The sequence below is a fragment of the Bufo bufo genome, chromosome 3, assembly GCF_905171765.1.
Source record: "Bufo bufo chromosome 3, aBufBuf1.1, whole genome shotgun sequence".
NCBI lineage: Eukaryota > Metazoa > Chordata > Amphibia > Anura > Bufonidae > Bufo > Bufo bufo.
The window spans coordinates 99572212-99595533 of NC_053391.1; the positions used below are offsets into that span (position 1 = coordinate 99572212).

Here is a 23322-nt window from a genome sequence, read left to right on the forward strand (position 1 = left end):
CTTGCTGCACCTACATCCCAGATAACACTGGCCCCAAAGGGAAGGTAACTGAAGCAATAACCTCTCAGAGGAATTAAAACGCAACTCAGGGATAACAGACCCATGGGATGAGTACTTTGGAAGGTTCAAAAACTGGAAATCCTTCCTCACCCAGATAGGTATGGTGATAGTCTTGATGCTAGTATTAATGTCAGTAGTGTTATGTTGCATTGTACCCTGTGTCTGAAAAATATGTGAAAATATTGTGACCTCAACTACTGAACAGCCTATCATGCTGCTATATGGTGAAGAAGAAATGGAAACCAAAAAATTCAACACAGTTCCCCCACCAATTACGATGTCGTACCGAGATAGGGAAAGATGAATCCCAGGGTACTATCATAAGTCCGATTAACCGGGAGTCTGACCAAAAGGGGTAGGTTGTCGCCACTGTGGGTGAAGAGGATTGCGAATGGTATTCCCAAGGGTTCACTAGGCAGGGAAAGTTCTACAATCAAGAATCCAAGGGGGGACTGTTGTGGAATATAATTGACACTTGCTTGTCACTTACAAAATGGTGTCTGTCCGAGAGACAACCCCCAGTATGCATTCTATGATTGAAACTATTTGCAGCTAAGACTTGAAATGGTCAGGAATTCCTCTGAGTCTAGCAAATAGCATTTATCATGTAGAGAAAGTTACTACAAGGCACTTACTAATGTATTGTGAATGTCCAAATTCCCTCCTTTGCTGGCCGGATTCATTTTTTCTTCACATTATACACTACTCGAATCCAGTGGTTACAACCACCCTGCAATCTAGCAGTGGTGGTCGTGCTTGCACACTATAGGAAAATGCTCCAGCCTATTGCACTAACAAATCCTCCTGAATTATTTTAAAGCAGTGTATAAGTCCATATGTCCCCCAGTGTGTGGTGGAGGAAAGCTTTGCTTTAGTGGGCCCCAAATAAATGGAGTACTCCGTACTTCTGGAACCCTTAATCTGGCCCTACCTCCATATGAAATGGCATTTGCCGGCTCCATCCTGATTCGGAAACCATTCTTCTACTAAACATCTTATGTCCCGCACTCTCCTTTGATATACTTTTAAGTGTGAAAAAATATCATGTAAAACAGGCGGCTGGTCAATGATTCTGCTCCACTCAAATGAGTTCAAAACTTAGTGGAGGACTAAGGAGCATACTGAACCAATGAGGATATGGAGTAATTTGAAACATAGCTTTTACTAGTTCCAAAAATAAAATAAATGAGGCTCAAACGATTAACCATAAATTGGTAATAAGGAAAAAATGTAAATCTTACCATCCTGGATCTTTCTGTCCGTAAATAATAATATCTTGGCGGGACGCTGTGATTGTTACATAGGGACAATAAGTATCTTACCCTTAAAAAACACTGTGTAAGTAGGGAAGGGGCTATATGTCCCTGCCTCACAAACACAGAGCACCCGCCCCATGGGAATAAAGTGAGGGCTTTTTAGGGATACGGCCACTGAAGGGACAGATTCCGGACGAGGTCACCCCTATCGGAGCGGGTGCTCTGTGTTTGTGACGCAAGATTTGCAGGATAATTACTACCCCTTTGGACTTGGAAAGAAAGAATCAGCAACACACGCCAGAGGTGGTAAGAATTTATTTTTTTTCCTTATCACCAATTTATGGTTAATCGTTTGAGCCTCATTTATTTTATTTTTGGAACTAATAAAAGATATGTTTTAAATTACTCCATATCCTCATTGGTTCAGTATATTGTATGGTTTTGAGGAGATTTTGCTGTTGTAATACTTACCAGCTTGAGTGATAACATGAAGACTAAGGAGCAGCATAGCACTGGCAGGGCCGGATTTGCATTAAAAAATCAACTCTGGCACAAAAAAAAAAAAAAAGAAAATAAAAAACAGCCCTTGTCCCCCTCCCCCAAGATATAGTGTAAAAATAAATGCCTACAACCTCAATCTCTGGCTTTATATTAGGAGTAATTTGGATAGGAGAGCGTCAGGGGTGGATTGACCATAGACCTTACAGGGAAATTTCCTGGTGGACCGATGCCCAGAGGGCCAGCCATTGGAAGTTTTTGGGGATGCATTTTGTACTTCTGGCAGTATTTTGTGATGGACTGTGGTATTCGGCTCTGTTGGGGTGATGGTCCTGCCTATTAACTAGTGAGGAGCCTGAGGACCAATCAGATTCAAGCATATGTGATGATATCACAGAAGCTAGTGACATCACCAAGTTCTGAGTCTAGGAAAACCACTGGCTGACTTTACCTTGGCCAAATTAACTGTGAATACACAGAGAGACAGATTGGCTTTTGCTTTTGCTGAGCAAATCTTTTCTTTGCATCATGGAGATCAAGGGTTTGGCATTCTTGCCTATCTTCTTGTCCATATGGATGCTATTAGGTCTCTGTTCCACGACCACCATTACTGTCATCTTAGGCCATTCAAAATATCCATACATCAGGTAAGAGGGGACGGGGGCCAGATTCCTGACTGTGTAGTATAATTATTAGTATTACTGCGGTTTCATTCCTGGGAGGGTATTATTACATTAGAATTACTATTAGTGGATTATTAATAAGCTCCATCTTATTGTTCATGTGGGAAATATCACAATGACTATAAGTCTATAGAACATCAATGTGTCCACTATAAATGTCATAATAATAATAATGGTGGTGATGATAGTAATAATTATTCATTTCTTAACAAGTTTTACCCAGTTCCTCTGCTTCTCCGCAGGGACTATATCACTGGGTGTACTGGGGAAGTAATAGATATATAGCAGGGCAGGTAAAAGTGCATAAATTCTCCTCTGCTCTTGATGAGACATTTCCGACTCATGTCCTAGTAACTTCCAATATTTTGCTTTATTTCACAGTAACACGGGAGAAGAGTTCCCCGAATCGGTGGTCTTCACAGTCGTCTTCATGGTTATATCCATTGTAGGTAAGTGGATGCAGCTTCCTATAGGGAGACTACATGATGAAGATCTCAGTGACTCCAGATCTATGATCACTATCCAGCACTGAGCGGTGGCCATCACTAGAGATTGTAATCATCATTGACTCCTGAAGGTTATTGCAAGTGTTTATAGAAATGACCTATGGAAATCTCTGACTGATAACATGTATTGTCTATTTCAGGAGCTGGCATCGCTTCCGTCAAATACAGGTTCATGATCATTCATTCTGAGCCATCAGAGAAGCGACATATCATCGGCCAGAGAATCCTCTATGCCATGGGATGGCTTGCGTGTATTGGGACAGCCTTGACCGGCGCATTTTCGGTTAGTCAGATTTTATATAAAGTATAAATACACAGAGGAATCAGAACAATTACATGTAGAGGGGTCAATGCTTGGGCCCGGTGTTACATATATACTGGGCTGGGGCCCCATTTAGTGTTTGTTCCAGAGAAAACATAGGGGCGGAATTTCTATTTGAAAATGTGCATTTTGCACCAAAAAACTGGTGTCCATGTGTAGCATCACATTTGCCAAGTGTTTTACACACTTTGCTAAGCTTTTTATGCCTTTTCCGATAAGGAGGAGTGTCGCCTAAAGGAAAGGGGTGCGGCCTAAATGCATCTTCATGTGCGACAAAACGCACCAAAATCTTGACAATTTTTTTTTGTAAAACTATAAAGTATAAGATACATTTCTGTCCTGAATCTGGGTCCATACACCAGAATAGTAAATTTGTCTAATAACAAGACTGTAATTCGTATTCTTAGTGTAAATTGTGACACTATTAGTAAATCTCCCCCATAGTGTCTGATGCTCAGTGGCATAGTGCCGAATGAAGCATACATTACCATGATACCCCCTGGTAACTATCCTTAGGTATTACTGCCCCTGTGTAATTGCACTCCACCTGCGGACTCTGCTCTTCTGCATTCTCAGATCTCCATAACGAGCTCATTGTGACATTTATATCTCTCTCTACATTCTAGTTGAAGACCAATCCCCTCGTCCACAGGATCAGCGCAGGAGTGGCATTTTTCAGTTTTGCCATTTACAACCTGTGTCAATCTGTATGCCTGTACAAGAGATCCCTCAGCAGTCGTTGCATGTGCCACATTAGACTGGCATCAACCTTGGTGACCATTGTGGCACTGCTAATCTGTATCCTTTTATAGCCGGCTGGTACAATTATTTGTGTAGATATATTTGCATTTTAAGTTATTAAGAAATACAAGTTACATTTTAATAACATTTTGGTTTGTCCTAAGCGGGAGTTTTTTGGCGTTTTGGCCTTAGTATATCTATATTGATTTCCCTAAGACCTTCCAAGTGGATAACAATATACGTCTTAATGTTGTGTGCTGGATACACTGGTGATTATCTGCTTCCAGTGACTTCATTGCAGCATGGATGAGACATGACAATATAGAAAACACAATATTAATAGACTTCTGTTACTTCTCCTTAACATCTCCTTCCAGTTGCTGTAGGTTTGGGCAGCTTCTTCCTTCTATGTACCACTGATAGCTGTAAAGAGGTGAGTTTATGTCTCTATTTGCCATCTTAAGTAACCACATGTGTCCTATGTAATAGTGATATAGAAACTCTTAGTGGATATGTGATCCTCCCACCCAACTCTATACCAGAACCACTGGTGAGTACTGCTGGGCACTAATATCTTCTATTCCATCCCTCTCTCTTCTGCAGATCTTCTCTATAACAGGCCTGGTGGGTGAGTGGACGGGATTCTTCGGCTTGACAGTTTACCCTGTCATGAATTATACAGATTTCCAGGTGAGTAGATTATACATGAAGGTCTCATGCACCCAGTAAGCTTTTTAATAATAATATATTGAAGAAAGCCATTTCATGATAAATGACCCTTTTCTTTTATTCTCAGTGTTTGTCATTAGAGTTGTCCCGAGAAGGCATCTCCATCGTTCTGAGGAAAAAGACCCAGGACCCTGAAAACCCCCAATAAAATCTAAGGTTAAGAACCAGGGGCGGAGTGCCAGGAAGACAACTAAAACCATCTGGACATTGCTGGATTTAATACCGAACATGGCATTTACCGGACTTTCCGCAGTTAGATATATATTTTATCTGCTGCATAAAGAGACAGATTCCAGGCTTGGTCTCTGTTCTCACCACTGGACATGGCATTTACCGGACTTTCCGCAGTCAGATATATATTTTATCTGCTGCATCAAGAGACAGATTCCAGGCTTGGTCTCTGTTCTCACCATTGGACATGGCAATTACCGGACTTTCCGCAGTTAGATATATATTATATCTGCTGCATCAAGAGACAGATTCCAGGCTTGGTCTCTGTTCTCGCTACTGGATATGACACTTACCGGACTTTCCGCAGTCAGATGTATATTTAATCTGCTGCATCAAGAGACAGATTCCGGGCTCGGTCTCTGTTCTCAATTCTGGACATGGCATTTACCTGATTGTCCAGAGCTACTTCACATAAAATGTTGACTTTTTACCCCTTTGCCCAGGGGAGGGGCAGTCCTTCAGCCATGGCTCCCTAGAGGTTTCCTCCACTAGGGGTTTTTCCTCTCCTGAGTGTTGAAGGACGACTCTTTGTGAGTTAGGGGTTTTCCATCAACAGGGCCATTTCAAAATTTCTGCCCTTTTAATAAATAAAAGTCACCAGATGAGGTAGCAAACAATGTGTCCGTGTCTCTTTATCATTCATTGTAGGCAACTTATTATAACTAATATTAGATAATAGAGGATGGGAAACTTCTTGGTGGTGACCAGACCAATCTCTGGAAGTGACATAAATAGTGTGGTAATGGCAAGGATAGATTTTTCTATATAAGTAAACAGCATGTAAGCAGTGGTTGTCATTTTATGGGCATTATAAATGACATCTTTTTGGAAAAAAGGTACAAAACACAGAAGACATGCAAATATTCCAATCACAAGTCATCTCTGTTTTGGACCCACTCCTGTTTTCAATTGGCCTTAGCAATACTGATCAATTACTGACCAAATGCTGGAAAAATAAACAGTGACGTCAACACAAACTTACTGCTGACATTCTCTCCACTCTGTCATGGGGGCCATACTTGTATCAGCGTGTAACAGAACTGGTTCTCTAGCAATCTATATGGAATCAGCAGACGGTGTAAAAAGATAGGGCTCTTTCACCCTATAGTAGAATCTTGGGCCACTGTAGGTTAAGTCCTTGACATGTAAGGCTGATTCTAAGTGTGAACTGATTCTAAGTGTGACGCCTGTCAACGGCCTGTCATACGAATGCACAATAATTGTTTCACTACCACAGCGGACTAGCTATGAATGTTTCTGCAATGCACAGTGATGTACACCCATATACACGCACCCTGCAGCCGGCAAATAGCTGAATTTTAACGCGCTTCATCACTAATTAATTCTAATTGAATTTGTTGGAAAAATTCAAGGAAGCGTCCGAATCAAATTTTTGAAAACTTCACTCATCTCTAGTAAAAACATATACATGGATAATTTAATATGACCTATTCTAAGGGAGCATTCACACGACCGTATCCATTTTGCAGACCTCAAATTGTAGATCCGCAAAACATGAATACCAGCCTTGTGCATTCCGCATTTGTGGATCAGCACGTCTTGCCCTTTGTTGGAAATGCTTATTCTTGTCTGCTAAACGGATAAGAATAGGACATGCTCTATTTTTATTTAATTTTTTTTACAGGGCCCACTGTAATGAATGGGTCCCCATCTGATCCGCAAAAAATGCTGATCTGATGTGGACCGAAAATACGGTCGTGTGAATGCTCTTTCGGTGTTTCAATGGAGCCTCATGGTTACTTCTGCTGTTTGCAATATCTCTTTTGTTAAGCTTTACTTTTTGCATATTTTTGCTCTGTGACAGCATATGTGCTTTATTCTTGCGTGTGACATCACAGTTCATATACTTTGTGCCGCATTTTTTGTATTGGCACACATAAGAGGATATTTTTGTACTGTAATGGGATTGAGCTGCAAAAAGGCCATGTGACCAATGGATATGATATCAAAAGAGGAGGACGAGGCTGAGATTCTGGAAGTAAGACTCCTACAGATCACATATTGATGACTTTAAAGCTATTTTTAATTTTGGTGCTGTATTTCTGTAGTGAGCTTGGTTCTGGCACTGTATTTGACTTATAGGCTTAATTCTGGTGCTGCATTTATGTAGTGAACTTGGTTATGGTGTAGTATTTGTGTTATGAGCTTTGTTCTAGTGCTGTATCTACATTCTGTGCTTAGTTTCAGCATTGTAATTATGTAGTTCTAGCACTGCATTTGTGCAGGGCTGTGGAGTCGGTAGATAAATGCTCTGACTCCAACTCCGACTCCTCAGTTTTTGGTACTTCCGACTCAGATTCCCAGACGACTCTGTATTTAATATGCGAATGTATTTTATACATTCCTTGAAGGAAAGAAAGGCAACATACATGTCATTACCACAGAACTACTGGCTAGGAAGCTGCTGCCTTCTCCTTTGTGCTGATCTTCTGCTGAAGATCGGGCTGTGGGGGTATCCAGGACGGGGCAGGGGAAGGGGCATTTATTGTAAAACATGTTTTCCCTAGTAGAATCCCATAGTCATGTTTAAAGTTTAAGCTAACAATCTGAGTTTACAAGGTTTTATAGCCTTAGCTGAATGACAGCAGTTTTTCAAATGGTTTACAGCTTCAGTCTGAACTATTGACTATCCATTCCCTTCACTTATACAAGTGTCTAGTCCTGCAAAAAACATATTTACTTAACCAGTTATCAGTGAGAGGCTAGGTTAACCATGGGCGTTGCGTTCCCTGTAACAGCGGAACACAACACAATGCAAAGTATAAGTATTGCCGCTCCTTAACTGTGCGTTGCGTGCCATATAGTGAAGCATATGAAAAGCATGCTTCTTCATGGTCACTTAACGTGTTCGTTTTGTGGTAACGTGACGCACTGCATGCATTGGCCTTTATTCTTACAGTAAAGAGGTACCGTATTTTTCACAAAAGTGGGGGGAAAATAGCAGTGCGTTTTATGAGGCGATTGCTGCGACCGTCCGGTGAATAGGCTGAGAGGGAGGAGGGGCTGGGGGCCGGCATCTGTTTCTGTAATGGCAGCGGGGCCCGGTGCAGTCACTGTATTCTACTACACCGGGCCCCGCTCACTGTAGTATACAGTAATCATATCTAACTTGTGGGTATTGTTAAAGTATTCCAATCATCTTAAATCTAGCGCTGTACTACTTACTACTAACTTCTTGGCAGTCAGGTGGCTGGGTGGGTGCTCGTAGCGTAGCTCACTTTATTAATAAAGCAGGCACCGGGCCTCGCTGCCATTACAGAAACAGATGCCGACCCCATTCACTACACAGGGACACTGTTATGGGGGGGGGGATCTGTGGATGACACAAGATAAGACGCTATATATGTGTCATCCACAGATGCCCCCACAATGATCCCCCATAACAGTGCCATCCACAGACCACCATTAGTTCAAAACCCACCAAAAGCACACGTTTTGGTTCAAAATATTTTTTTTCTTATTTTCCTCCTCAAAAACCTAGGTGCGTCTTATAGGGCGAAAAATACCGTAATTAATTATAACTTTTTGTGAATTGGGACATTTAAACTTGCTTTTTTTATTTTTTTATTCCAATTTAAATCTAGTAGGAGTCGGAGTATTTTTTGCCGACTGACTCCAGGTACCCAATATTGCCTCCGACTCCTCGACTCCACAGCCCTGCATTTGTGTGCTAAATATGCATCTGATGCTGTACTTTGATCTGAAAATACGGTCGTGTGAATGCTCTTTCGGTGTTTCAATGGAGCCTCATGGTTACTTCTGCTGTTTGCAATATCTCTTTTGTTAAGCTTTACTTTTTGCATATTTTTGCTCTGTGACAGCATATGTGCTTTATTCTTGCGTGTGACATCACAGTTCATATACTTTGTGCCGCATTTTTTGTATTGGCACACATAAGAGGATATTTTTGTACTGTAATGGGATTGAGCTGCAAAAAGGCCATGTGACCAATGGATATGATATCAAAAGAGGAGGACGAGGCTGAGATTCTGGAAGTAAGACTCCTACAGATCACATATTGATGACTTTAAAGCTATTTTTAATTTTGGTGCTGTATTTCTGTAGTGAGCTTGGTTCTGGCACTGTATTTGACTTATAGGCTTAATTCTGGTGCTGCATTTATGTAGTGAACTTGGTTATGGTGTAGTATTTGTGTTATGAGCTTTGTTCTAGTGCTGTATCTACATTCTGTGCTTAGTTTCAGCATTGTAATTATGTAGTTCTAGCACTGCATTTGTGCAGGGCTGTGGAGTCGGTAGATAAATGCTCTGACTCCAACTCCGACTCCTCAGTTTTTGGTACTTCCGACTCAGATTCCCAGACGACTCTGTATTTAATATGCGAATGTATTTTATACATTCCTTGAAGGAAAGAAAGGCAACATACATGTCATTACCACAGAACTACTGGCTAGGAAGCTGCTGCCTTCTCCTTTGTGCTGATCTTCTGCTGAAGATCGGGCTGTGGGGGTATCCAGGACGGGGCAGGGGAAGGGGCATTTATTGTAAAACATGTTTTCCCTAGTAGAATCCCATAGTCATGTTTAAAGTTTAAGCTAACAATCTGAGTTTACAAGGTTTTATAGCCTTAGCTGAATGACAGCAGTTTTTCAAATGGTTTACAGCTTCAGTCTGAACTATTGACTATCCATTCCCTTCACTTATACAAGTGTCTAGTCCTGCAAAAAACATATTTACTTAACCAGTTATCAGTGAGAGGCTAGGTTAACCATGGGCGTTGCGTTCCCTGTAACAGCGGAACACAACACAATGCAAAGTATAAGTATTGCCGCTCCTTAACTGTGCGTTGCGTGCCATATAGTGAAGCATATGAAAAGCATGCTTCTTCATGGTCACTTAACGTGTTCGTTTTGTGGTAACGTGACGCACTGCATGCATTGGCCTTTATTCTTACAGTAGAGAGGTACCGTATTTTTCACAAAAGTGGGGGGAAAATAGCAGTGCGTTTTATGAGGCGATTGCTGCGACCGTCCGGTAAATAGGCTGAGAGGGAGGAGGGGCTGGGGGCCGGCATCTGTTTCTGTAATGGCAGCGGGACCCGGTGCAGTCACTGTATTCTACTACACCGGGCCCCGCTCACTGTAGTATACAGTAATCATATCTAACTTGTGGGTATTGTTAAAGTATTCCAATCATCTTAAATCTAGCGCTGTACTACTTACTACTAACTTCTTGGCAGTCAGGTGGCTGGGTGGGTGCTCGTAGCGTAGCTCACTTTATTAATAAAGCAGGCACCGGGCCTCGCTGCCATTACAGAAACAGATGCCGACCCCATTCACTACACAGGGACACTGTTATGGGGGGGGGGATCTGTGGATGACACAAGATAAGACGCTATAAATGTGTCATCCACAGATGCCCCCACAATGATCCCCCATAACAGTGCCATCCACAGACCACCATTAGTTCAAAACCCACCAAAAGCACACGTTTTGGTTCAAAATATTTTTTTTCTTATTTTCCTCCTCAAAAACCTAGGTGCGTCTTATAGGGCGAAAAATACCGTAATTAATTATAACTTTTTCTGAATTGGGACATTTAAACTTGCTTTTTTTATTTTTTTATTCCAATTTAAATCTAGTAGGAGTCGGAGTATTTTTTGCCGACTGACTCCAGGTACCCAATATTGCCTCCGACTCCTCGACTCCACAGCCCTGCATTTGTGTGCTAAATATGCATCTGATGCTGTACTTTGATCTGATACTATCTATCCACATCTGCGTGGTCGGGTCCTCTGTCACAGATTCTGTCAAAAAGACCAGTCAAAAAAGTCCTGCATGCTGGATTTTTTTTGTGTCTGGTAAAGAAGCAGCATCCAGAGCAGACCCAGTTATAGTTAATGGCGCTTGCTTTGTTCTTTTACTTTAAGATTTGTGCTCAATTTAGCACTTCCATTATATTTGTTCTTCTGCTCCGGTGAAAGCAGAAGACCAGAGTGTGATAACGCTCTTGTGAACCCAACCTAACAGCAATAGTGCTGTGCCCTCTGTATATCTTTTACCCTTCTCTCAGTGCTTAGTTAACGCCCTGCCCATTTATATAATGAGGGGAAGGTACAAAAGATGCCAGACCGAGCAAAAATGCACTAAAAAATGTCAAGATTTTGGTATCATGGTGCTATAGTACTAGCATATTATGTATATAGGTAAAAAACTATTTTTATGAAAAAAACTTTTTAAACAGTTGAAATAAAAGTTGAAAATTAAAATAAAATAAGGTCCCTGCTGTGGTTTACACGGAAGGTTGAAGGCAAAGGTTAACCACTTCCCATCTGGGCCCTTTGCCCCCTTCCTGACCAGGCCAAATTTTGCAAAACGGACATATCTCACTTTATGTGGTAATAACTTTGGAACGCCTTTATTTATCCAAGTCATTCAGAGATTGTTTTCTCGTGACACATTGTACTTCATGATAGTCATAAATTTGAGTCAAAATATTTCACCTTTATTTATGAAAAAATCCCAAATTTACCCAAAAATGTAAAAAAAATCGCAATTTTCTAAATTTCAATTTCTCTGCTTTTAAAACAGAAAGTGATACCTCATAAAATATTTATTATTTAACATTCCCCATATGTCTACTTTATGTTGGCATCATTTTGGAAATGTCATTTTATTTTTTTAGGACGTTAGAAGGCTTAGAAGTTTAGAAGCAATTCTTCAAATTTTTAAGAAAATTGCCAAAACCCACTTTATAAGGACCAGTTCAGGTCTGAAGTCACTTTGTGGGGCCTACATAGTGGATACCCCCATAAATGACCCCATTGTAGAAACTACACCCCTCAAGGTATTCAAAACCGATTTTACAAACTTTGTTAACCCTTTAGGCGTTCCACAAGAATTAAAGGAAAATGGAGATCAAATTTTTAAATTTCACTTTTTTGGCAGATTTTCCATTTTAATCAATTTTTTTCTCTAACACATCGATGGTTAACAGCCAAACAAAACTCAATATTTATTACCCAGATTCTGCGGTTTACAGAAACACCCCACATGTGGTCGTAAACTGCTGTATGGGCACACGGCAGGGCGCAGAAGGAAAGGAACTCCACATGGTTTTTAGATGCCATGTCCCATTTGAAGCCCCCTGATGCACCCTTACAGTAGAAACTCCCAAGAAGTGACCCCATTTTGGAAACTAGGAGATAAGGTGCCAGTTTTATTAGTACTATTTTTGGGTACATATGATTTTTTGATCATTCAATATAACACTTTATGGGGCAAGGTGACCAAAAAATTGGTTGTTTTAGCACAGTTTCTATTTATTTATTTTTACAGCGTTCACCTTAGGGGTTCAGTCAAGTGACATTTTTATAGAGCAGATTGTTACGGACGTAGCGATACCTAATATGTATACTTTTTCTCATTTATTAAAGTTTTACACAATAATAGCATTTTTGAAACCAAAAAATTATGTTTTAATGTGTCCATGTTCTGAGAGCTATAGTTTTTTTATTTTTTGAGAGATTTTCTTATGTAGGGGCTCATTTTTTGCGGGATGAGGTGACGGTTTTATTGGTACCATTTTGTGGGACATACGCGTTTTTGATCACTTGGTGTTGCACCTTTTGTGATGCAAGGTGACAAAAATTGCTTGTTTTGACACAGTTTTTTTTTTTTTTTTTTTACGGTGTTCACCCGAGGGGTTAGGTCATGTGATATTTTTATAGAGCTGGTTTTTACGGACGCGGCAATACCTAATATGTATACTTTTTTTTATTTGTTTCACTTTAACACAATAATAGCATTTTTGAAACCAAAAAAATTATGTTTTAGTGTCTCCATGTTCTAAGAGCTATAGTTTTTTTATTTTTTGAGAGATTTTCTTATGTAGGGGCTCATTTTTTGCGGGATGAGGTGACGGTTTTATTGGTACCATTTTGTGGGACATACGCGTTTTTGATCACTTGGTGTTGCACCTTTTGTGATGCAAGGTGACAAAAATTGCTTGTTTTGACACAGTTTTTTTTATTTATTTTTTACGGTGTTCATCCGAGGGGTTAGGTCATGTGATATTTTTATAGAGCTGGTTTTTACGGACGCGGCAATACTAAATATGTCTATTTTACTTTATTTTTTCTATTTTAATTTTTTTTTTTTTATTCCTAACTTGGGAACTTTTTTTTTTTTTTACATGTGAAACTTTATTTTATTTTATTTTTTCAACCCTTTATTTTTTTTATTTTTTTTTACACTTTTCGTCCCCCATAAGGTCATACAAGACCTCTGGGGGACATTTACTTCACTTTTTCTTTTTTTTTTCACAGTTGATTTCTCCTGTAACTGGGGCTGACATAGTAGCCCCAGTTACAGGACAAATGCACCCCTATAGAGGCTGTACAGCAGCAATCCAGCGCTGTACAGCCTCACAGCAGGGCTGATCGAGGTCTCTGAGAGACCTCACACAGCCCCTGCACTCTCCGGTCACGGCGGTCACATGACCGCCGGGCCGGAACAGGAAGCGCACAGCGCTTCCTGCTCTGCAGACACAGCGCTCGGTGAGCGCTGTGTCTGCAGCGATCGTGAAGGCAGGGACACCTGGGCACTGTCCCTGCCTTGTCTTAGGGTTGCCCTGCTGTCACTGACAGCGGGCAACCCGATCAGCAGCTGCACGATTAGCGTGCAGCTGCTATTTCTGACAGGACGTTTTAAAACGTGCTGTCAGAAATAGACGTCCACCCATAGGACGTTTATATCCTATGGGCGGACGTGAGGCGGTTAAAAACAAGGAATAGAATGGATGAGAAAACATCCAGTGAGGCACTTACTTCACTGGGGGGTCGTCAACAGGATAAGCATAAAACACCTGTGACGATTCCCCCCTGGCCAGGATCGTGTGTAGAGTCTCAGTGAATGATGGCAGCAGGCAGTGTGCTTCTGATCAAATCACCTTTAATGGAAAATATGTGGCTCAACGCGTTTCGGGGATCAAGATTTCTCCTTCATCATGAGCAAGTGGCTATCTGTCACAGATTCTGTCAAAAAGACCAGACAAAAAAGTCCTGCATGCTGGATTTTTTTGTGTCTGGTAAAGAAGCAGCATCCAGAGCAGACCCAGTTATAGTTAATGGCGCTTGCTTCGTTCTTTTACTTTAAGATTTGTGCTCAATTTAGCACTTCCATTATATTTGTTCTTCTGCTCCGGTGAAAGCAGAAGACCAGAGTGTGATAACGCTCTTGTGAACCCAACCTAACAGCAATAGTGCTGTGCCCTCTGTATATCTTTTACCCTTCTCTCAGTGCTTAGTTAACGCCCTGCCCATTTATATAATGGACATGTAGGTCTGTAATTAAGTTATACGTTTAGTGAGTAGGTATGTATAGAGAAGAGTTGGCAACTCTCCTGAAACATACAGGAGGCTCCCAAAAAGGGAAGACCTCCTGAATTCCCAGAGGGGTTTGTAAATCCCCTCACAGGGCATGAAGGACACATCATGAAAGGGGTGGGGGCATACATGGAAGGTGGTGGAGTCTTAGGAAAAGGAGTGTGTCCACAATTTTCAAAAATTTCAGGGTGCAACCACTTATTTGTAGCAGCTCCCGTCCCAGCCACCTCATATCTGCACTGCATGGTTGTGTAGGTTGTTGGATATTGCTCAGCATCCTAGTCTTCTAGACCACCCCACAACACCAAGGCCTACAGATGCATGTACCTTGCGCAAAGTGTGAACACAGCCTTAGCACAGCAAGGTTAAAGAAACTATCTGTATTGGAATCTGTGAAACAATGATTGTTCTTATACCTGCAGTTACAGTTTAGTATGGACGCAGTTTCCTTATAAAATTAGCTGATCGCCGCTGGTCTGGCTTCTCTCACCTCAGGCAGGGGCAGCTGTGGCCAAGCAACATTACATGCTCGTTTTTTATTCAAATCAATGCCTGTTCATATGGGCCCACCAGGAAAGGAGTTCTATGAAGTCCCTATGAAGTAGTAGGACATATGGACAAGGGTTGTTCTGGACATTTATAGCGTATCAACAGCATATGGCAATTATGTCCAATAGGTGCACCTCCCACCTCTTGTACCCACTACCCTCTCAAGAATGGGGCTCCACCATGAATGGAGAGTACACCCCGCAGCTTTTTCCATTCACTGCTATGGGACTACTGAATATAGCTGAGCCCTTGCAGCTCAATTCATGGAAGACTTGTATTTTTGAGACAGATGTCGGTCCAACCTTTTTGGCACCCACATCTAAGGAATATTTATGGCATATCTTGTCGCCATACCACAAATGGTCAGATGGGACAACCTCTTTACAAGCATATACATACATTACAATGTAAGTATAACAGAATATCTGCAGTTTTATCAAGCTAGATAAACGTATGATAAGGATAATATAAAAGTGACAAAAACAAAACAAAACATGGGATAAGGACAAAAAATAAATAAAATTGAGAACCACAATTGAATTTTTTTTAATATAATTTTAAAAACCATTTGCTGCAGAGACGATAATACAGAATGATATTTTTTTCAACTGCAGTCATGCTCACGGATCAGTCCGGCCCTTTGCTGCCATAACATAAAATATGAAATAACAATAATAATAATAATAATAAATGACACAAGGGTGCAACATCCAAACTGTGCCCCATATTTCACTGTTAATTGCTCTTCAAAGTGTACTTTGTGGGACCCTGGAGAAATCCTCAGGGAAGTCAACACTGTATGGTTAAGAAGACTGAAAGACCTAGACCAATCTGAGTCCTATCATAACTCGGAGTGAGTGAAGTCAGTCCGTGGAGGTTCACTAGGTTTCATGAAGATACCTTCCATCACTTTCCAGTAGTTATGTGGACCTGCGTAGGTCATGCCATGCACTTCTCTCTGTCCATTTATAGGACGCCCATATTGTTCTCCTGTGACAGACAGCAGTACGTTTGTAGACGCGTGCTTGAACCTCACTTCTTCATTGCGCTGCCAGAATTCCCCATTGCAGAGTACAGTCCAGTCATCTAAGATATCTCCTTCTCCATCGTCTCCAAATGCACTGACCTCCTGCCAATAAACAAGGGAGAAATAGGTCAGGGATTACAATAAAGGAGTTTTCCCACTGACAATACATATCCCCTTATCCACAAGTGTCTGGTCCCTGAACGGAGGTCCAAAAGTGCCCCATGAGAATGGAGCAGTGGTTTGCATGTATGACCACCACACCATCAACAGTCCCGTAGAAGTGAATAGAATAACTGCTGTGGTCACGTGCTGGGTGCTTGAAAACAAAAGGACCACCAAAGTGTCGGTGATTGATATCCAGGAAGAGGTGAGTGTGTTTCTTTTTCTGCTCGATAACATTTATAGCTGATTTATTTTTATTTTTTTATGACCACATTAAAGTGGTTGTCCACAGCTGAAGAAATATTAGAAGTGATAAAGAACCTCCCTAATCGCAAGTCACCTGGTCCTGATGGTCTGCCATACCTTTACTACAAGACATACGTAGACACCCTCCCTCCGTACATGGTCAAGATATTTAATTCTTTCCTGGAGGGCTCTCCTATACCAGAGACAATGCTTCAATCCTTCATCACCCTTATTCCAAAACCTGAGAAGGATCATATGGATTGCTCCAACTATCGTCCTATAGCCCTCCTTAATTCAGACTTAAAGATATTTACGAAACTTCTGGCGAACAGGCTTGCTAGCCTGCTCCCGAGCTTGATCCATAAAGATCAAGTCGGCTTTGTATTAAATCACCAAGGGGGTGATAACACGAGAAGGGCTATAGATTTGATAGACATCATTAACAGACGGAAACAGCAGGCGTTAATATTGGGCCTGGATACAGAAAAGGCCTTTGACCGCCTAAGCTGGCCTTTTTTGTTTTTTACATTGCGGTGTTTTGGTATAGGGGGGCCTTTTATGAATGCCATTTGTGCTCTTTATACCCGCCCAACGGCCTTTGTAAAAACGACACATGCCCAGTCCAACATGATAACTATTCGGAACGGAACTCGACAGGGTTGCCTGCTATCCCCCCTACTCTTCGTACTCTGCATAGAGCCTTTAGCAGCATTAATACGGGCCCACCCTGATATTCAAGGAGTAGAGGTCAATAAGGTGACCTTTAAATTATCACTCTTCGCTGACGATATACTTCTTGCCTGTCACGGCTGAGGATGGGGAAAATCCTCAGCCGTGCGATGCCAGATGATGATGTTGTGGCTGCTCGGCCAGGACAACAGGATTAGGGAGCAGGTCACCTCCTGAAGCGTCCCTAACGCTGACCCTGTCTCCTACCTGCATGGGCCGACCTTGATGGTAGGAGGACCCATGCGCAGGAACCTCGGATCCCTAACTCACCCTCCGACCGGTCCCTGGGCTAGGAGTCAAGGTAAGATGGCCTGTTCCTACTGGACACGGAGGAACAGGGGTCTCACTGGCCAAGCTGCAGGGAAAAGGGGAACACAAACAGTCTTACGGATATGGCAGGTGAACTATCCGAGTTCGACCTACCTGCCACAGCCTTGCTGACTGGATCCCTGTGCAAACAGGAATCCAGATCCATAAGCTGCACTAAACAACATAAGGAAAATCCCAACAGACATCACATAGACATCACACATAAAGATGAACATAACCTAAATGTGACATTATATTTTGTGAACCACAAGGGTGGCTCTCACTGGCAGTTGGTAAACACAGGAGGCTGCTCCAGCTAAGCATGTCTGGAGCAACCTACTGAGCCATGCCAAACACCAAGGCTATATAGGCCTAAGAGGCCACACCCAACAGTCAGACACACCCAGTGACATCACACACACTGGGAAGGGAGTTAACCCTTCCAGCACCACAGGAAAGGGAAAACACCAACTTAAAGGGGAAGTGTCAAAACGAAAGTCACACTGTGGCTGTTGCCGCAAGCAACGACATGGGTGGCTACCATGTCCTGGGAGTCAGCCCGAAGGCCGGGACACTGCCACCACATGTACACACTATACAAAACGTTGCTGCGAGCAGCCACAGTGAAGGGAAAGGTCTCAGTGCACACGTAACATAAACAGTGCACACCATACATACATACACACACACCTAACAAAGCGGTAGCTAGGTGTAACCGCATGAAGATGCCGCAAGCTGCCTAGCACCAGCTCAGGCTGCTATCTGCAACAATCTGCAAACACTTGTTGCCCGCGGCAACCACAAGTGAGGCCACACACAAGCAGCCCTCACCTGTGGTTGAACAACCAAAAACAAACCGCAGGCAACCGCATGCGGTTAAGGAGTCACGGTCATGGCCATGGCCATGGCCGTGACATTGCCTTGACAAACCTACATACCTCGTTACCAAACCTATTCCAGACGTTAAGGGAATATGGCAGACTATCTGGCTATAAGATTAATACATCTAAAACAGAGGCTTTATCTATTAATATTCCACCAGATATATTGAGTACTCTGCAAAGCAGTTTCCATTTCAAGTGGAATGATACTACCCTTAAATATTTGGGAGTGAAATTAACAAAAACATATAATACTCTCTATGCCCATAATTTTTTACCCATTTTTCGGGAACTTAATTCGCTCATGACTAAGTGGATGCCCCTGCCGATTTCTCTACTAGGGCGCATTGCAGCGGTCAAAATGACCATATTGCCCAAATTATTATATGTGATGGAAACTATTCCAGTTCCCATACCTAAGAAGGATTTGAGAGCCTTGCAGTCTTCCATCCTCAGGTTTGTCTGGCATGGCAAAAGACACAGAATTTCTTGCAGCACTCTTACCGCCCTCAAGTCGCAAGGTGGTCTTGGACTCCCTGATGTAACTACATACTACTGGGCGACACATCTACGTCGTATCCCCGCATGGTCTTCCCTCCTAGCATTCTCTAGATGGATGGAAATTGAGAAGCTATGGTTGGCCCCTACTCACCCTAATGCCCTCCTGTGGTCACCATTACCGGCCAACTGTATGGCCCACTTGTTGGGTCCTATGTCCCTAACATATAATATCTGGAAAAGTTGCAAACAGAAATTCCCATTGGTATCCGATAAATCTTCCATGACCTCGTTTTTATTTAATCCCTTATTCCCATTAGGGTTACAGCACACCTTTTTTAAGCCATGGTTTTCTAACAAACTATTTAGATTTGGAGAAAATGAACAGATGGCTCACTATGAACAATCACGCTAGGTGCTCTGGACAAAAAGAGTCACCCCTTGCTCTTATTAACCACTTAAGGACCACAGGTTTATACCCCCCTAAAGACCAGGCCCTTTTTTACAAATCGGCACTCCACAACTTTAGCGGTTTATTGCTCGGTCATGCAACTTACTACCCAAATGAATTTTACCTCCTTTTCTTCTCACTAATAGAGCTTTCATTTGGTGGTATTTTATTGCTGCTGACATTTTTACTTTTTTTGTTATTAATTGAAATTTAAAGATTTTTTAGCAAAAAAATGACATTTTTCACTTTCAGTTTTCAAATTTTGCAAAAAAAACGACATCCATATATAAATTTTGCTCTAAATTTATTGTTTTACATGTCTTTGATAAAAAAAAATGTTTGGGTAAAAAAAAATGGTTTGGGTAAAAGTTATAGCGTTTACAAACTATGGTACAAAAATGTGAATTTCCGCTTTTTGAAGCAGCTCTGACTTTCTGAGCACCTGTCATGTTTCCTGAGGTTCTACAATGTCCAGACAGTATAAACACCCCACAAATGACCCCATTTCGGAAAGTAGACACCCTAAGGTATTCGCTGATGGGCATAGTGAGTTCATAGAACTTTTTATTTTTTGTCACAAGTTAGCGGAAAATGATGATTTTTTTTTTTTTTCTTACAAAGTCTCATATTCCACTAACTTGTGACAAAAAATAAAAACTTCCATGAACTCACTATGCCCATCAGCGAATACCTTGGGGTGTCTTCTTTCCAAAATGGGGTCACTTGTGGGGTAGTTATACTGCCCTGGCATTCTAGGGGCCCAAATGTGTGGTAAGGAGTTTGAAATCAAATTCTGTAATAAATGGCCGGTGAAATCCGAAAGGTGCTCTTTGGAATTTGGGCCCCTTTGCCCACCTAGGCTGCAAAAAAGTGTCACACATGTGGTATCTCCGTATTCAGGAGAAGTTGGGGAATGTGTTCTGGGGTGTCATTTTACATATACCCATGCTGGGTGAGATAAATATCTTGGTCAAATGCCAACTTTGTATAAAAAAATGGGAAAAGTTGTCTTTTGCCAAGATATTTCTCTCACCCAGCATGGGTATATGTAAAATGACACCCCAAAACACATTCCCCAACTTCTCCTGAATACGGAGTTACCACATGTGTGACACTTTTTTGCAGCCTAGGTGGGCAAAGGGGCCCATATTCCAAAGAGCACCTTTCGGATTTCACTGGTCATTTTTTACAGAATTTGATTTCAAACTCCTTACCACACATTTGGGCCCCTAGAATGCCAGGGCAGTATAACTACCCCACAAGTGACCCCATTTTGGAAAGAAGACACCCCAAGGTATTCGCTGATGGGCATAGTGAGTTCATGGAAGTTTTTTATTTTTTGTCACAAGTTAGTGGAATATGAGACTTTGTAAGGGAAAAAAATAAAAATAAAAAAATCATCATTTTCCGCTAACTTGTGACAAAAAATATAAAAGTCTAGGAACTCGCCATGCCCCTCATGGAATACCTTGGGGTGTCTTCTTTCCAAAATGGGGTCACTTGTGGGGTAGTTATACTGCCCTGGCATTTTCCAGGGGCCCTAATGTGTGGTAAGTAGGTAAATGACCTGTGAAATCCTAAAGGTGCTCTTTGGAATGTGGGCCCCTTTGCCCACCTAGGCTGCAAAAAAGTGTCACACATGTGGTATTGCCGTATTCAGGAGAAGTTGGGCAATGTGTTTTGGGGTGTCTTTTTACATATACTCATGCTGGGTGAGAGAAATATCTCGGCAAAAGACAACTTTTCCCATTTTTTTTATACAAAGTTGGCATTTGAACAAGATATTTATCTCACCCAGCATGGGTATATGTAAAATGACACCCCAAAACACATTGCCCAACTTCTCCTGAGTACGGCGATACCACATGTGTGACACTTTTTTGCAGCCTAGATGCGCAAAGGGGCCCACATTCATTTTATGAGGGCATTTTTAGATATTTGGATCCCAGACTTCTTCTCACGCTTTAGGACCCCTAGAATGCCAGGGCAGTATAAATACCCCACATGTGACCCCATTTTGGAAAGAAGACACCCCAAGGTATTCAATGAGGGGCATGGCGAGTTCATAAAAAATTTTTTTTTTTTTGCACAAGTTAGCAGAAATTGATATATATTATTTTTTCTCACAAAGTCTCCCTTTCCGCTAACTTGGGACAAAAATTTCAATCTTTCATGGACTCAATATGCCCCTCACGGAATACCTTGGGGTGTCTTCTTTCCGAAATGGGGTCACATGTGGGGTATTTATACTGCCCTGGCATTCTAGGGGCCCTAAAGCGTGAGAAGAAGTCTGGAATATAAATGTCTAAAAAATTTTACGCATTTGGATTCCGTGAGGGGTATGGTGAGTTCATGTGAGATTTTATTTTTTGACACAAGTTAGTGGAATATGAGACTTTGTAAGAAAAAAAAATTAATTTCCGCTAACTTGGGCCAAAAAAATGTCTGAATGGAGCCTTACAGGGGGGTGATCAATGACAGGGGGGTGATCAATGACAGGGGGGTGATCAGGGAGTCTATATGGGTGATCACCACAGTCATTGATCACCCCCCTGTAAGGCTCCATTCAGTTGTCCGTATGCGTTTTGCGGATCCGATCCATGTATCAGTGGATCCGTAAAAATCATGCGGACGTCTGAATGGAGCCTTACAGGGGGGTGATCAATGACAGGGGGGTGATCAATGACAGGGGGGTGATCACTGACAGGGGGGTGATCAATGACAGGGGGGTGATCAGGGAGTCCATATGGGGTGATCACCACAGTCATTGATCACGCCCCTGTAAGGCTCCATTCAGACGTCCGTATGCGTTTTGCGGATCCGATCCATCTATCAGTGGATCCGTAAAAATCATGCGGACATCTGAATGGAGCTTTACAGGGGGGTGATCAATGACAGGGGGGTAATCAATGACAGGGGGGTGATCAGGGAGTCTATATGGGGTGATCACCACAGTCATTGATCACGCCCCTGTAAGGCTCCATTCAGACGTCCGTATGCGTTTTGCGGATCCGATCCATCTATCAGTGGATCCGTAAAAATCATGCGGACATCTGAATGGAGCTTTACAGGGGGGTGATCAATGACAGGGGGGTAATCAATGACAGGGGGGTGATCAGGGAGTCTATATGGGGTGATCACCACAGTCATTGATCACGCCCCTGTAAGGCTCCATTCAGACGTCCGTATGCGTTTTGCGGATCCGATCCATCTATCAGTGGATCCGTAAAAATCATGCGGACATCTGAATGGAGCTTTACAGGGGGGTGATCAATGACAGGGGGGTAATCAATGACAGGGGGGTGATCAGGGATTCTATATGGGGTGATCACCACAGTCATTGATCACGCCCCTGTAAGGCTCCATTCAAACGTCCGTATGCGTTTTGCGGATCCGATCCATCTATCAGTGGATCCGTAAAAATCATGCGGACATCTGAATGGAGCTTTACAGGGGGGTGATCAATGACAGGGGGGTAATCAATGACAGGGGGGTGATCAGGGAGTCTATATGGGGTGATCAGGGGTGATCAAGGGTGAATAAGGGGTTAATAAGTGACAGGGGGGGGGTGTAGTGTAGTGGTGCTTGGTGCAACATATTACTGAGCTACCTGTGTCCTCTGGTGGTCGATCCAAACAAAGGGGACCACCAGAGGACCAGGTAGCAGGTATATTAGACGCTGTTATCAAAACAGCGTCTAATATACCTGTTAGGGGTTAAAAAAAATCACATCTCCAGCCTGCCAGCGAACGATCGCCGCTGGCAGGCTGGAGATCCACTCTCTTACCTTCTGTTCCTGTGAGCGCGCGCCTGTGTGCGCGCGTTCACAGGAAATCTCGGCTCACGCGAGATGACGCCAATCGGCGTTAGCGTAGCCTGGGGGAGCCGCAGAGATGACGCCTTTCGGCGTTAGCTTAGCGGCAAGTGGTTAAAGTAAATAGTGAATGGAAATTGGACCGGCACTCAAAACACCAAGAGAGATGTGGAACCAAACTTATTTATTCAAACACAATAAAATAAATCGAGTGTATATACTGGCATCAATAATACAGTTTTATCGATAGAATATCGATTATAA

The 23322-nt window shown here is 42.2% G+C and overlaps 1 protein-coding gene across 1 annotated transcript in view; it reads right to left on the bottom strand.

Annotated features, from left to right (window-relative positions):
* Nucleotides 1-15487: 15487 nt before the first annotated feature.
* The window catches only part of LOC120993638 (stromal cell-derived factor 2-like), a 32337-nt gene continuing 24502 nt past the window's right edge, over nt 15488-23322 (bottom strand). Inside the window, exon 3 of the mRNA XM_040422116.1 lies at nt 15488-16070. Coding sequence (XP_040278050.1) covers nt 15783-16070 — 288 coding nt within the window. The 3' untranslated portion in view covers nt 15488-15782. The remainder of the gene's footprint in view (nt 16071-23322) is intronic.